The sequence below is a fragment of the Garra rufa genome, chromosome 21, assembly GCF_049309525.1.
Source record: "Garra rufa chromosome 21, GarRuf1.0, whole genome shotgun sequence".
Taxonomy (NCBI): Eukaryota; Metazoa; Chordata; class Actinopteri; order Cypriniformes; family Cyprinidae; genus Garra; species Garra rufa.
This window is the reverse complement of record NC_133381.1, coordinates 19,233,231-19,249,263: the sequence shown is the minus strand read 5'-3', so window position 1 is coordinate 19,249,263 and position 16,033 is coordinate 19,233,231. Positions and strand designations below refer to the sequence as shown.

At 36.0% G+C, this 16,033-nt stretch overlaps 1 protein-coding gene across 1 annotated transcript in view; it reads right to left on the bottom strand.

The window, feature by feature from the left end:
- Nucleotides 1-16,033, bottom strand: part of ehbp1 (EH domain binding protein 1) — a 174,010-nt gene that overhangs the window by 115,538 nt on the left and 42,439 nt on the right. Inside the window, exons 6-7 of the mRNA XM_073826562.1 lie at nucleotides 6,822-7,003; nucleotides 379-518 (exon numbers count right to left, since the gene is read on the bottom strand). Coding sequence (XP_073682663.1) covers nucleotides 379-518; nucleotides 6,822-7,003 — 322 coding nt within the window. The remainder of the gene's footprint in view (nucleotides 1-378; nucleotides 519-6,821; nucleotides 7,004-16,033) is intronic.

Genomic DNA, 16,033 nt, shown 5'->3' with positions numbered 1-16,033 from the left:
TTATATATTAGAATTAAGAAGAAAATTATGAATGTATAATTAAGAAAAAAAAACAATAATGGAAAAATAATAGAACCAATCAAGAAACAGAACAGAAAAGAATAAAATAATAAAACAGAATAACTATGAAAAAAAAACAATGGAGTAAATAATAAAACAGATCATGAAACAAAATAGATTTGCTTTGGGTTTTTTTCTTTTTAAAACTTGCATTTCACTGCATTTGGACTGTATAAACAATTTGAATAGGGTAAACAAAACAAAACAAAAAAAATGAACAATATCAAACTAATTGCAGAGCTGTGGTGTTCTTAAGTATGTATAGAAACATCAGATTCATCTGCAAATTGTCTTCAGATGAAATCAATCACGTCTCACCTGTGATCTTGGCGGCCTTCTCCTCCTGGTTCACTCTGTTCTCCTCATCTTCTTCATTCTCTTCTTCAAAATCATCCAGATTACCAATATCAGCCTGCTTCATGCTCATCAGACTGGCCAGAGACTGCATATCTTCATCACTACACACAGAAAGAGTACAATATAAATCTGTTGAAATAATTCATAGATCAGACACACAGTACTCAGCAGCCCCAGATAGAATCTGAGGCCATTTTGCATTTCCTGTGCTCATTTTAAGTCAAAATGGATTTGAAATGCATTTAAACAGTAAAACTGAGAATGGATTGAAAAACGCTCAATTTTTTGATAACACCTTTCCGAGATTTGAATAAAACACTGACGACTTTTAGCAAAGAGTGAATATGGCCTTCCATCTACTGTGCTTTTGTGTAAAAAAGCATTGTTACACTGAAGTAGATGGATGGAAGAGAAGAAAGCCAGGTTGACAGAGAGAGCGGGCGAGAGATGAACGTGTAAACGGAATGCCCTTCATGGTCCTGCTCATAAGAGGCAGTGCAATACGGACATGCATTCCAGCCGGGGCATTCACAAGCACGGCGAGATAACGCTCCAGGATTAACTCCCTCTCTCCCTCCCAATGTCCCCGTCTTCTCCTTCTCTCTGTCTATCTCACACTTCTTTATGAATGCGGTCCAGTCTTTCTTCGGCAGGCATGGAGCTTATTTGAACTTATGTAATGGAGTTTATTTGTGTGCTGTTGACATCATTCCCATGGGTTAAGAGCGGTTACACTTCCGTCGCGTAACCTCTGTCACACACACGCCACAAAAGCCACACAAACACACGCGTATCTCATAGAACGCAAGGGTGAAATCGCATACACTCATACACGCTTCTTGCTTCCTTTATTTAGAGGCAGGCAGAGCTCAGAAAGAAAAAAAGAGGGAAACGTGGATATTGCGAGACGAGTGAAGGAAAGATATTTACACTCTCAAGGCCAGTGGCTGGAAATATTCCCTCTGACTTCTGTTTGTTGTGACGCGCATGTCAAAAAGCAACAGCTTACGTCTGGCGCGAACTTCTCCAGCAGGATTTGATTTCTTTTAGTGTATGCCAGAGAACGTGTGGTACAATCTTAAATGTGTGTTTTCTGACATTTTCTGTACACAGGGTAGAAAATCTGCATTTTGCCAAACCTTCAAAGAGAAATAATTTTTGCTTGTTGATCTATTATAATTTGCTTGTTGATCTATTATAATAGATCAATAATACAATATAATAAAATATAATCAATCTTGATTATTTTGGAAATATATCAGGTACAATACAAAAAACATCTAATCTAATGCTGTAAAATATACGGGTGATTCTTAGACTATGGGCACTTTTATGTACTTTGGTCATATTTTTAAAAATACATACAATTTTGGACAAATTCCTCTTTATTTGTCAATCTCACAATAAAACCAACCTAAAAAAAATTCACTACCTTTCTATTATGATTTTTTCATACTTTTCAACCTTCTTATAGGTGTCAAAATCACTGTTTTCTCCTTGTCGCACACCCAGACTTTTAAACTTCAACAATGAAAATAGAGTTTAAAAATATGACTTATCTGGTAACTATTAATGTACCTGAATTAAGCAATAGTAAAATAATTAAAATCCATTATAGTGTTTAATGTGAGACCTCTATCAATATTTCTTTTTATACAAAATATAGCTGTCGCACAGTATTGGTGTCATTTCCACCACAGCACTGTAATGTATCTTTAAAAAGTTTGTGTGAAAGATTTTTTAGGTGGTTTCAATGGAAATGTTCAGGGACATCAGAGGACATGTTGGACATGGAGGGAATTTAAATTTTCATCAACAACAAATGAAGAAAAATCAAAGTAAATATTGCTTGATCAGTGAATATATTTATTCTACGTCATTTCCACCACATACTGTACCATCAAGGGTGTTATTAAAAAGCTAAAAATTTTAAGTAAGAGTATTTTACATACACAAAATGCTAAGTAATAATTCAAAGCCAGTCAGTGAAGCTATCTTCCATTTTTTCACAAAAAACTATAGAAATGTCATTTCCACCACAGTCATTTCCACCACACTGCCCTCTGTGGTGGAAATGACATTTATGGTTACAAAGTAGAATTTATATGGATTGTGAAAATAGATTTGCATGATCTGCAAATGTTTCAATCCAGAAACAGTCATGTTCCAGCATAGGGACGAAGCTTTTCTATATTTACCTTAATTTCTTGTCATTTCCACAATACACTGTCATTTCCACCACCACCATGTCATTTCCACCACACACACATTTTTAAAAAAATATTTAAAAGGTTCTTATCACACATTAAAAAAAATTATCCACAATTTATGAACCATGCTCTACTTAATATAAAAAACAAAGTTATTCTATTTTTTAAATAACAGCTGTATATTGAGATGCACATTTGTTCATTGCAGGTCAAAAATAAAAAGTAAAATATTAACAATTTCTCTTGTAATCTAAGTTTGTCCTCTTACAGACCTTAAAACTAGACAAATTATTTAAACTTATGAGACTGTTATGTGACTTTTGAACAAATTTTTTTTTCTTCAAATTCTCAAGGCTAAAAGTGCACCTAGTTGAAGAAACGCCCATACATGAGAATGAGTTGGTGATACATTACTATAATACTGAAGGTTAAAATTAGATGATTTGTATACAAACATTTAAATTACACTCTATGACATGTTTATAACATTAAAGTTAAAGGAGTAGTTCACTTCCAGAACAAAAATTTACAGATAATGTACTCACCTCAATGTTCATGTTTTTCTTTCTTTGTTCGTAAAGACATTATGTTTTTTGAGGAAAACATTTCAGGAATTATCTCCATGTAGTGGACTTCTCTGGTGCCCTTAAGTTTGAACTTCCAAAATGCAGTTTCAATGCAGCTTCAAAGGGCTCTAAACGATCCCAGACGAGGAATAAGGGTCTTGTATAGCAAAACGATCGGTCATTTTCTAAAAAAAATAAAATAAAACAATGTATTTACTTACCTCAAATGCTCGTCTTGTTTAGCTCTGCATGCACTCCCAGTGTTTACAAAGTGAGCGTGCAAAGGTCAAACGCCCTTTACAAAAAAAGATAAAACAGTGATGTAGGACGATTTTGAAGTTGGAGGAGAAAATTAGATGGGAGTTTTCCAACATACCCTAACTGTCTTGAACGGGACTGCACAGAGTACGCATTCGCATTGGCAGAGCTAGACAAGATGAGCATTTTAGGTTTAAAAGTATATACATTTTTATTTTTTCAGAAAATGACCGATCGTATCAGTAAATAAGACCCTTATTTCTCGTCTGGGATCGTTTACAGCTCTTTAAAGCTGCACTTCAACTGCAGTTTGGAAGTTCAAACTCGTGGGCACCATAGAAGTCAACTATATGGAGATAATTCCTAAAATGTTTTCCTCAAAAAAAAATTTTTTTGCAACTGGGGTAGATTATCTTTAAATTTTTGCTCTGGATGTTAATTACTCTTTTAATAAACTAACTTTAACTTTAAATTACATCATTATATTTCTACTCCAATTCGTTTTTTTGAAGTATAAATATATTTAAATGGTGGCTGTCATAAAAAGTTGACGGATTTATTCAAACTTAAATTAAATGTTGAAGAACAGTAAAAATTATAATGAATATGTTATGTGGTGTATATATTTAGCAAAATGCTCCTCTCTAGAGTTCATTTTTCTATTTGACTAACAAGTTTATGGTCAACCGAATACCAGCAAATTGCTGCAAAATTGCCAGGACAACAAAAATGCGCTGTTTACACAGGCAACGACGTTCTGTCTTTTTACCGGTAAAGCACCATCTACACATCCATTTCAAAACACTGGTAAATTCTGTGAGATCATTAACCAGAAATGACCTTTAAACGGCTACGCCCCCTGGTGTTGTGTTTGTAAACATGGAGGGGTAAACATGGTCAATGTTTTTGTTGATGTTTTTATTTTGTGTCAAACGTTCACATTCATGCAATTGTTAAGGCAACTTTTGTTACAACAATTGTTAAGGCAACTTTAAACCAAACCACACAGTGCGGTGTAAATGCGTCATCTGCATCAGAAAGTTATGATTGGCCCAGAGTAGAAGTCTTATGTCAGTGTGTCCTGAACTCGTACATACTGGTAATTTACTGGTAAAACTGGTAGTGATAACATCCCTTACTGGTAAATTGCAGGAAAGAATGTACTGGTATTTTCGAAAATGTCCTGTTCACACATGATCTCTTAACGGTAATTTACAGATAATTTATCAATCACTCCACATTAAACAGTGCCAAACATAAAAGGTCTTTAAAGTTGTGTTTTGCGCCGTTATGCTTTGGCATAGTATCTGTCAAACAAACCAAAAGCACAATATGACCTAATCCCTCAAATTTTCATTGTGTTTCAAAGCAATGTTCAGGTTGATCAACTTGTGATCCGGTGTTTTCCGTGCCTCAGAACGACTCAGTTCAAACTGAATGCAGTGAACATGTTTACTGCATGTGCTGTGAGTTTAGCACATGTTTGGAAATGGAACGGCCACCAGTTATGCTATATTTTCACGGTAGAAGATTACAGTATTTCACTAGATTTGTAGTGAGACGCGTTTTTGTAAGCCTGTTTTCACTGAAACTAGAGTTTTTCGTCAAAATAAAAGCTCTATTGCCATTTCTGTCAAAATAAAAGCTTAAAAGTGCAACATGAATTGCTGACAGATAGTCCAAATTCAAAAGATCTCTTTCAAGTGTAGAAATTAGGAAAGAAGTATTGTAATTTATCAACTGTAGTGTAAAGCAAAAATAATATACCTATGAAATATGCATTTTCATTTATTTTACAGTGCAGTTGTTTTACAATGTATGGCTATTATTGTCATAAGAATAACAATCATATAAAATTGTTTATATACCAGTGTGAATGTAATTTAGACTGAGACAGTATACCACAAATAAAAAGAGGGTTGAATCCCCTTAAAAGTTCAGGTAAAAGTCTTTTTTTCTGACTTAAGTTTTTTTTAGTTAAGAACATGGGTTGGAGCTCATAATTTTGAACTCTCAATGTGCATTGGATAAAATAATTTAACATTAAAATGTACAAAATTTTAGTCTTCATTTGTCTTTTTTTTTTTTAATCTTGCAATAAATATTGAATTGTGTTTTTTTTTTTTTGCATGTTTGTCACACTTTAAGGTTTCAGATCATCAAACAAATTTAAATATTAATCAAAGATAACACAAGTAAACACAACATGCAGTTTTTAAATGAAGGTATTTTTTATGAAGGTAAAAAAATAATCCAAACCCACATGGCCCTGTGTGAAAAAGTGTTTGCAAAAATAGCCTGCATGGCAGAGTTCCAAGACGAAAACCACTGCTGAGCAAAAAGAACATAAAGGCTTGTCTCAGTTTTGCCAGAACACATCTTGATGATCCCCAAGACTTTGGGAAAATACTCTGTGGACTGACGAGACAAAACTTGAATATTTGGTAGACTGCAGTCTACCAAAAAATCCTGAAGGACAATGTCCGGCCATCTGTTCGTGACCTCAAGCTGAAGCGAACTTGGGTTCTGCAGCAGGACAATGATCCAAAACACACCAGCAAATCCACCTCTGAATGGCTGAAGACAAACAAAATGAAGACTTTGGAGTGGCATAGTCAAAGTCCTGACCTGAATCCTATTTAGATGCTGTGGCATGACCTTATAAAGGCGGCTCATCCTCCAAAACACTCCAATGTGGCTGAATTATAACAATTCTGCCAAGATGAGTGGGCCAAAATTCCTGCACAGCGCTGTAACAGACTCATTGCAAGTTATCGCAAACGCTTGATTGCAGTTGTTGCTGCTAAGGGTGGCCCAACCAGTTATTAAGTTTAGGGGGCAAACACTTTTTCACACAGGGCCATGTGGGTTTGGATTTTGTTTTCCCTTCATAATAAAAAAAAAACTTCATTCAAAAACTGCATGTTTTGTTTACTTTTGTTATCTTTGATTAATATTTAAATTTGTTTGATGATCTGAAACATTAAAGTGTGACAAACATGCAAAAAAAATAAAAACTCAGGAAGGGGGCCAACACTTTTTCACACCACTGTATCTTGGGCTGCATGTTTAGACTATTAAAGCTCAGTTTAGCAAGTTTTGCCAAAATTTAATGGTCAAAAAAGGCCCACTGTCTGTTGTCAATAGAGTAGCAAATGTATGAAGCACAGCTCACAGTCACTTTCAAACAGGAAGGGCTGCAGAGAGGAAAGAGAGGGGGAGAGATCCCAGGAAAGGAATGTTGGGAATGTCAGGTATTGTCACTCCCTGTCACTGAGGCAAAAACCAGAAAGAAATGCACAGGAATAAGAGTGTAATTTGAAGTGGCAGTGGTTTTAGAGGTGTAGATGGGGTAGTGGTCTGCTCTTACGTGGCTTTGCCCTCTCGCAGAAAGATGCAGGACAGGGAGAACTGTAGTGTTGCAGAAACCACTTTCTTGGACAGCGGCTTGAACTTGAGCTTGACGTCTGTCTGTGTGGGCATGGCACTGGCGTACTGCTTCATGTTAATGCAGCTGGTGGCCAGCGCTTTCCGACGACCCGATGGAGATTCCTAGAAAAACACACAGAAAAAGTGAGAGACAGTTAAAATACTTCTTTAGCTGCAAAAATAAAAATGAAACTCAGTTATTACAACTGCTACCAACACTTCATTGAAAATAAATCATAAACTGACATCAATAATGTTTTCAACTGTTTCTATGAAATGCATATGACAAAACTGCCCTGTGGTGCTTTTCTAAGAAAAGAAAACAATCAAACTGAATGAATGAAAGTTGTTAATCCTAACACTTACAGCTAAAATCACCACCTGTTTTAACATGTACAAAGCCCACACACAACAGGGGAAACCAGCACTCCTGCAACATGTGCACACAAGTTTATGTAGACCGTCTCAATGGAGGATGAACACTAAACAGAATGCTAATAATTCTAATGACATCGAATTGTCTATGGTGAGATAAAGCTTAACTTTGAAGCCGTTTACAGGCATAAATCATGTCAAACTTCAAACGACTTTTCAGACAAAGAAAAGGTGCTCATTTGCCTAAAAAATTTAAATAAACAAACTCAGTATTAGTTCATCACCTCTGACACCAGCAGAGTAAACACGCCTCGTCATAATGGTCAATGGCGCCCCCTGTAGGTAAAATGACTGGAGTATTCTAAAGGGAATAGAAAGGAAACCTGAACCAGCTCTGATTTTTCTCTGCCGATCAGTAAACATCAATTCTGATATCTCCGGTTACGAAATCAGACTGTGTTTAAAAAAAAAAGTAATAATAAAAAGTAATGAGAGGAAAAGGGTTCGACACCAACCATGTGCCAAAATGACTTTAGGGCGACAACGTCTAATAAAAACGGAACAAAACAAAACACTCGGCCACCTGCACACTTTCCATTTGCCAGATAGGCCGGAAACACAGTTGGAGACATTTCCTGACCTGCCTCTTCTTATGTAACAAAGCCAAAAAAATATCATCACATTTTAGTCTTTGTTCTTAAGGCATTTTCTCAGCTTGCTGACTAAGTATCAGCAATTTCCCTTATGGATGAAAGTACCACACGTACCCTGTGAAACATGTTTCAACACCATCACATAGGCCACAGTGCAGGGATAAACAATATAGAAAAACAGAAACAAAGAGACCTCAATATTCTTCAGCCCTTTGATGATACTAGTAGTAGTACTTGTAGTACCTTGTATTATTCCCTTGGGGAAATTCTGTTTCAGTGGGTTTCAGCATGCGTTCCACATTAACAATACAACAATACAACACAGCAAAAAAAAAAAAAAAAACACATTACATAAAAAAGAAATAAATAAACGCTATCTTTCATTTAGGCATTTCACTGCTTGTGGTAAAAATGATTTCCCCCAATTAAAAAAAAAAAAATACAACAACAAAATAACTCAACAGTTTAACCAAATAGCCAGTATATATAATATGATTAATGCAATAAATAAAATACTGTAAAAGTTAAAAGATAATCAGTTTCCCAGTCAATTTTACCAATATTAACACCTATTAATACATTGAAATATTGCAATATTAATCAACAAATTGATATAAATATTTAAATGTTAACATCTAAATAATAACATACATTAACATAAATTATTAAAAAAATATTTAAAGAGATTTTTTTTTATTTAATAGAAATCTCATAAAAATTTATCATAATTATTTTAATTTCATTTATTTATATATATTAATTTATTATTTTGCATAATTTAGTAATTTAATTAGTATATACTAGTGTTGTCAAATCGATTAATTGTGATTAATCAGATCCAAAATATTAGTGTTAACATAATATATGTGTGTACTGTGTATATTTATATGTATATATATGAATGCACACACGCATACATGTATATATTTAAGACATTTTACACACACATACATTATGTAAACACAAACTTTTATTTTGGATGTGATTAATTGCGATTAATCGATTTAACAGCACTAGTACACATAACAATTGTGACCCTGGACCACAAAACCAGTCTTAAGCAGCACAGGAATATTTGTAGCAATAGCCAAAAATACATAGTATGGGTCAAAATGATCGATTTTACTTTTATGCTAAAAATCATTAGAATATTAAGTAAAGATCATGTTACATGAAGATATTTAGTAAATTTCCTACTGTAAATATATCTAAACTTAATTTTTGATTAGTAATATGCATTGCTAAGAACATAATTTGAACAATTTTAAAGGCGATTTTCTCAATATTTAGATTTTTTTGCACCCTCCTGATTTTCAAATAGTTACATCTCGGCCAAATATTGTCATATCCTAACAAATCATACATCAATGGAAAGTGGTTTTAAATGGAAATTCAGCTTTTGATGAACCCAATTTTAAAAAAATATGGTCCTAGCTCACAAATGTTTAATTTAGTGCAATGTTTAGTGAACATATATGAGTTATATATGAACTATTCACTGAATCAGAGTCAAGACCTGGTTAAAGAATCAATTCACCTAAACTGTCAGTGTTTGAACACTGGAAATGACTCATCTTTATTTTTTTCTCCATCTTATTTACGTTTTTACACATTTACGCATTTAGTTTCTTCTCTCGCTGTAAGCCATTATTCTGCCTCCTTTTGAACAACCAGCTTTCCTTTCGAGCTTTCTCTATGGGTGAGATATAGGCCACAGAGGCCTATTTTTCAGTCTTTTATGCTCTCTTCACTTTTATCTCATCAGGCCTGTTGCGCAGAGTAATCCAAAACAAAATGAGCAGAGAGAGAAATGAAGGTCCCGTGTATAACCTCTCAAAGAGCCTGCATTCATACACCTGCCTGTGCGCATATGTGGAGCGACTACATATAGATCTCCAGATAGAAATCTCACTCGCAGGCGCATGAGTGTGTGTTTGCATGTATCAGTGGTCCCGTAGGTAAAGACGAGCCCTTATCAGAGCAGTCTCAGGAAGATTGAGACGCAGAGCTGAAGAGCGACTATTTTTTCGCCTCAATACCGCTCTTTGCACACACATAAAAATCCACCGACTCACACGGGCAGCGTGCATTAACACTTCATCCTCCTCTCGATTTTCTGAAGGTGATTAATCTGACCGAACGGTACCATCGAAAGTGCCAAGAAGTACACACCACGTGCCGATGGCTGAAACACAGACAGAGACGTAAAGCGCTCGAGCGCTGACCCGATCAAAACAACAGTGTTGTCTGCCAATCTCGCACCCAGACAAATTACCCACAATCCCCCACTCCAGCTGGGACGGAAGATGGTCCTCAGTGACTCCTTCAGTAAATGAAAACGATAAAAAAGGAGAAAAAACCTGCGTCTAAGATTCAAAACCGCTCGGCGACGAAACCACTTGACATTTGTGTTGACATTTGAGCCCCTGTTGAATCGGTCGGAAATACAGCATGTCATCCCTGAAGAATCCAGCGCTCCAAAGCGTGTCTTATCGCTGAGATTATGCACTGGCATTATACCGAGCTAATAGTGCATGTAGGTCCTTTATGAATGAATTTCAAAATGCATCAAACACTTAAGAAGGATTTAGTCCTTCTCCGAAAAAATACTTAAGAATATGCAAATATGCGGGGAAGAATTAGGTTTAACAGATTTGACGAGCGCAAACAATGAGGGTGTTCTTTTCCCTGGCTGCCGGTGTCAATCAGAACCCCAGATTACCGTCCAGGGTTATGACAATGTGTAAAATGAAAAGAGACAATAAGACACTTTTAATTTATCACAGGGATATGACTATCAATACGCAGCTATTGTACCCACAGAATTGCTAAATACCTGGCGGAGAGGGGAGATGAAGGTGCCAGGGTGGCTGACTGCTGCCCCCTGCTGCTCCCCTTAGGAGCATATCACCCTACACACACCAGCATAGACACTTCTACTGAGGGAAAAGTGTCAAACATTAGTGTTTAAAAACTACAGTGAGTAGATTTTTTTTTTTTAGAAATCTGTCCAAATCAATGTGTCCACGAAAACAACACATTTCTAGTTAATATACCTCAGCCTCATCAAGTAATACTAAACATTTTTGTTTTTAGTGGATTTTGACTATAAAATGTAGAATTTTAACTTTATGTATGTTTTGTGTATATCCTGCAAAATATCTTTAAACCAATGTGGACCACAAAACCAATCTTAAGTAGGACAGGTATTTTTGTAGCAATAGCCAAAAACACATTGTGTTGGTCAAAATGATCCATTTTTACTTTTATGCCAAAAATCATTAGGATTTTTAAGAAGATCATGTTCCATGAAGATATTTTCTAAATTTCCTACCGTAAATATAAATCTTTTTGATTAGTAATATGCATTGCTAAGAAATACTATTTTTTGCACCCTCACAGATTTTCAAATAGTTGTATCTCAGCAAAATATTGTCCTATTCTAACAAACCATACATCAATGGAAAGCTTATTTATTCAGATGATGATATATAAATCTCATTTTTTTTTTTTATTAACCCTTATGACTGGTTTTGTGGTCCAGGGTCACATTTAATCCCAAAGCAAAGACATTCAAACCAAGGCGTCAGAAAGCATTTTGCTGATTACATTATTAGCAATGTGCAATTATATTAAAGCCTTTCCAGTAAAATAACTTTTTTCATCCGCATGCTGTTCTGGCATGCGCTTCATGGAAGCGCTAAAAGCCTGTTAACAGCGCCTAAATAATGGACTAAGCTATTTTTCGCGTCTGATTTGCTAATACGGTCAAAACATGCAAGGATGACATATAAACACAGTTGGTTATGTCTAAAGTGAAAGCAAACAGTTCAGAGAAAAACGGATGTGTGCCTGTACAGTCGTGGCCAAAAGTTTTGAGAATGACACAGATATTAGTTTTCACAAAGTTTGCTGCTAAACTGCTTTTAGATCTTTGTTTCAGTTGTTTCTGTGATGTACTGAAATATAATTACAAGCACTTCATACGTTTCAAAGGCTTTTATCGACAATTACATGACATTTATGCAAAGAGTCAGTATTTGCAGTGTTGGCCCTTCTTTTTCAGGACCTCTGCAATTCGACTGGGCATGCTCTCAATCAACTTCTGGGCCAAATCCTGACTGATAGCAACCCATTCTTTCATAATCACTTCTTGGAGTTTGTCAGAATTAGTGGGTTTTTGTTTGTCCACCCGCCTCTTGAGGATTGACCACAAGTTTTAAGATCTGGGGATTTTCCAGGCCATGGACCCAAAATGTCAACGTTTTGGTCCCCGAGCCACTTAGTTATCACTTTTGCCTTATGGCACGGTGCTCCATCGTGCTGGAAAATGCATTGTTCTTCACCAAACTGTTGTTGGATTGTTGGAAGAAGTTGCTGTTGGAGGGTGTTTTGGTACCATTCTTTATTCATGGCTGTGTTTTTGGGCAAAATTGTGAGTGAGCCCACTCTCTTGGATGAGAAGCAACCCCACACATGAATGGTCTCAGGATGCTTTACTGTTGGCATGACACAGGACTGATGGTAGAGATCACCTTTTCTTCTCTGGACAAGCCCAAACAATCGGAAAGAGGCTTCATCGGAGAATATGACTTTGCCCCAGTCCTCAGCAGTCCATTCGCCATACTTTTTGCAGAAGATCAATCTGTCCCTGATGGGTTTTTTTTTTGGAGAGAAGTGGCTTCTTTGCTGCCCTTCTTGACACCAGGCCATCTTCCAAAAGTCTTGGCCTCACTGTGCGTGCAGATGCGCTCACACCTGCCTGCTGCCATTCCTGAGCAAGCTCTGCACTGGTGGCACTCCGATCCCGCAGCTGAATCCTCTTTAGGAGACAATCCTGGCGCTTGCTGGACTTTCTTGGACGCCCTGAAGCCTTCTTAACAATGCAGTCGAAAGTTTTTTTTTTCGGGATTAAGTTAATTTTCATGGCAAAGAAGGACTATGCAATTCATCTGATCACTCTTCATAACATTCTGGAGTATATGCAAATTGCTATTATAAAAACTTAAGCAGCAACTTTTCCAATTTCCAATATTTATGTAATTCTCAAAACTTTTGGCCACGACTGTATATTAGATGTGCGACAGAACTAAACATGCTGCCGATTGTCATTAAAGGAACAGTTCACGCCAAAGTTTACTCGCTCACATGTTGTCCCAAATCTCTATTAATTTTTTACTTGTACTGAACACAAAAGAAGATATTTTGAAGAATGTGAATAACAGTAGCTGGTCCCCACTGATTTGAAATAGTGGGAAAAAAAGAAATATTTTTTCCAGAATTGTAATTTTTGGGTGATGGTACGCTAATGAAACAAAACACAAAAGAAAAAACCCCACTGCTCTTGACTGAATACAGTTGCTTTATTAAGAGTTCATGTATAATTTATATATATATACACATATATATGTTTTATTTTTATATTTGTTAATTCTATTTCTTGAAAATTAAAGCACTGTTTGTTTTATTTGTATATTATGTGTATTTGTAACATGTAGTCTATCTTTGTTCTTATTATATAATAACAAAGATAAAATAATGACAAAGATTTTTATCTTCGGCCACTTTGGCCTAAATATCTGCCATTCTTTTTATTTTACATTTTGTTACCTTGTACGGTTTTGGTTTTAAAAATAGGGAAATTAGTTTGGCTGTACTGCTCAGATAAATTGTAAAATAGTCAAACAAACATGACAAGAATCGTGATAAAATCGTGATATTGTTGCCATATCGCTCAACCCTAAAAAAAAAGTAACAAAGCACAAAGCTTACTGCAATTTATTGTATGGGTGACGCACTACTTTTCATTCATTGACTGAAAACAGGCTAGACTAATCGGTTTGTGGGATTTAACATTGCTGTATACTATATGTGCAATGTAATGTCTACATTGCAATTCTATATACAAATTGAAAATGACAAGCCTACAGAAATGCTATATAGAAAGCAACTGTGTACAACTATGAATGAATGAACTCCAGCTGACTTGTTTGCCATTGACTGAAAAAAAAAAAAAGATATTCTGCAGTAATTAGCGATTAGAAACATTACTCTGGCTGACGTCCATGGTGCCGTGGCATGTTTGGGTTGTCTACAATCTTCCAGTGTATCATTGACATGTTTGCTTGTGACCTGTGCTTAAATGTTTGTTTTGTTAACACGATAATAATCTAATGCCATGACAGAGTTGATAGTGGACATAACACTTCAAATGATGACTATATTCCCATATAATATTTCCCATCTGTGTTTATGAGTATGTGTAGTGTATTTGTGTGTCCCTAAGAGGAGAACACCACCAAACCCCTGCAGGCTCTCACACCTAAAGTGAATCTCAAACTTCCTTTGACTGACATTTCCAGGAAGCACGAGGAAGAAAGGGGTGCGACCGGGAGCTTCAACCACTTTAGGGTGTGTATGTGCATCATGTTTAGGCGGGTGGCAGTCCCAGCTGTCCCCGTATTGATCCACAGCTGGTGCCAGTATGGGGGGTGCGGGTCAGGGCTGTGGGGTTTCCTTCCTAACACACACACTCATAGCAGAGGAAGAGGACGAGAAGAAAGAGTAATGCCAGGTAAAAATAAAATAAAATAAAAGGACGACAACTTTTGATTTGGATTCAATTAAGAATTTGTTTAGTGTTTTGAACTTTTGACTGTTTCATTCTCAAGTACGGGCTCACAGAACCGGTTCTCGGTTCCCAACCCGAGATGATCCCTGAGGGGATCATAAATGTAGCTCTTCAAAAAAAGATGTATCAACATTGAGGGTGTTTGTCAAAGAAATGGGCCACAATAGGCTTTACCATCAATAAATGCCAGTTGCGAGTTTCTGCATGAACGAGGAGCCGAATATAAATATATAAAGGAAGAGACAAAGAGAGAAAAAGAGGGAGAGGACGGATGACACATTTTCAGTTGGCATCACCCAGGGCCTATTTCTGTCTGTCATCACTCATCTGTTGTGATTCAAATGTGATTTCCCCAAACTGTCATTGAGTGGCGCTCACACACACACAGATTAGGGGTAGTGTCATTATTTGTGGGAATTGTTATTGAGGGTAGGGCCGGTGGCTGGGGGATTGCCATTGTTCCAGCTGAACATAAAAGACGAGCAAAGCCAACAGACCAAGACTTATGGAAATCAAAAATGATACCAGCCACCAAAATAATAAAAGAGCCCAAAACAATACCAGCCTATTATAAAAGAGAGGAAGAGAAGATGCCAGCTTAATACCTTCAGAGAGAGACAGAGAGAGCGAGAGAAATCACAAAAAAGCTGCGCTCAAATACTAGAGATGTTGTTTCCGCAGCATACCCACGCTGGGACACCGCCTGGTGCCTATGAACACACAAAACAATAACAATAGACAACAGAAAATAAATCTCTCTCCGCAACCCACCAAACCCCATGACCTACAGTCTCTTTCAGGCTCTCCGATGAAGGACAAGCATCCGCTGCCAAAATGACTCTTAAACACAGACATCACATACAATAGGCCTGTGAAAGATTGGTAAATTCATCTTCAGAGGTTCGAAAAGAATGTGTGAAACTCTTTAAAGACTTTACCTGCCTGCCTATTGCTTTATCTATTGCATCTCTCTGTGCTTTATTGGCATGACAATATTGCATTTGCATTTGCAAAGCAAAAGTGTAAAGATAGTTGCAAAAAGGAAAGTAAAAAGAGAGACAAATAAGCAATTAAAATCAAGTAAGGATATGCAATGAATGATTAAGTACTATAAAAAGCAATAAAAAAGTAATAAAATAAATTAAAAATATAACAAAATAAAATGTCAACACTATTCTACTATAATACTACACTAATCAAACAACTTTATTTAATTCTATACACTACAAGTCAAAAGTTTTTGAACAGTAAGATTTTTAATGTTTTTAAAGAATTATTTTCTACTCACCAAGCCTGCATTTATTTAATCCAAAGTACAGCAAAAACAGAACAATTTTGAAATATTTTTACTATTTAAAATAACCATTTTCTATTTGAATATATTTTAAAGTGTAATTTATTCCTGTGATCAAAGCTAAATTTTCAGCATCATTACTCCAGAAATCATTCTAATATGCTGATTTGCTGTTCAGGAAACATTTATTATATTATTAT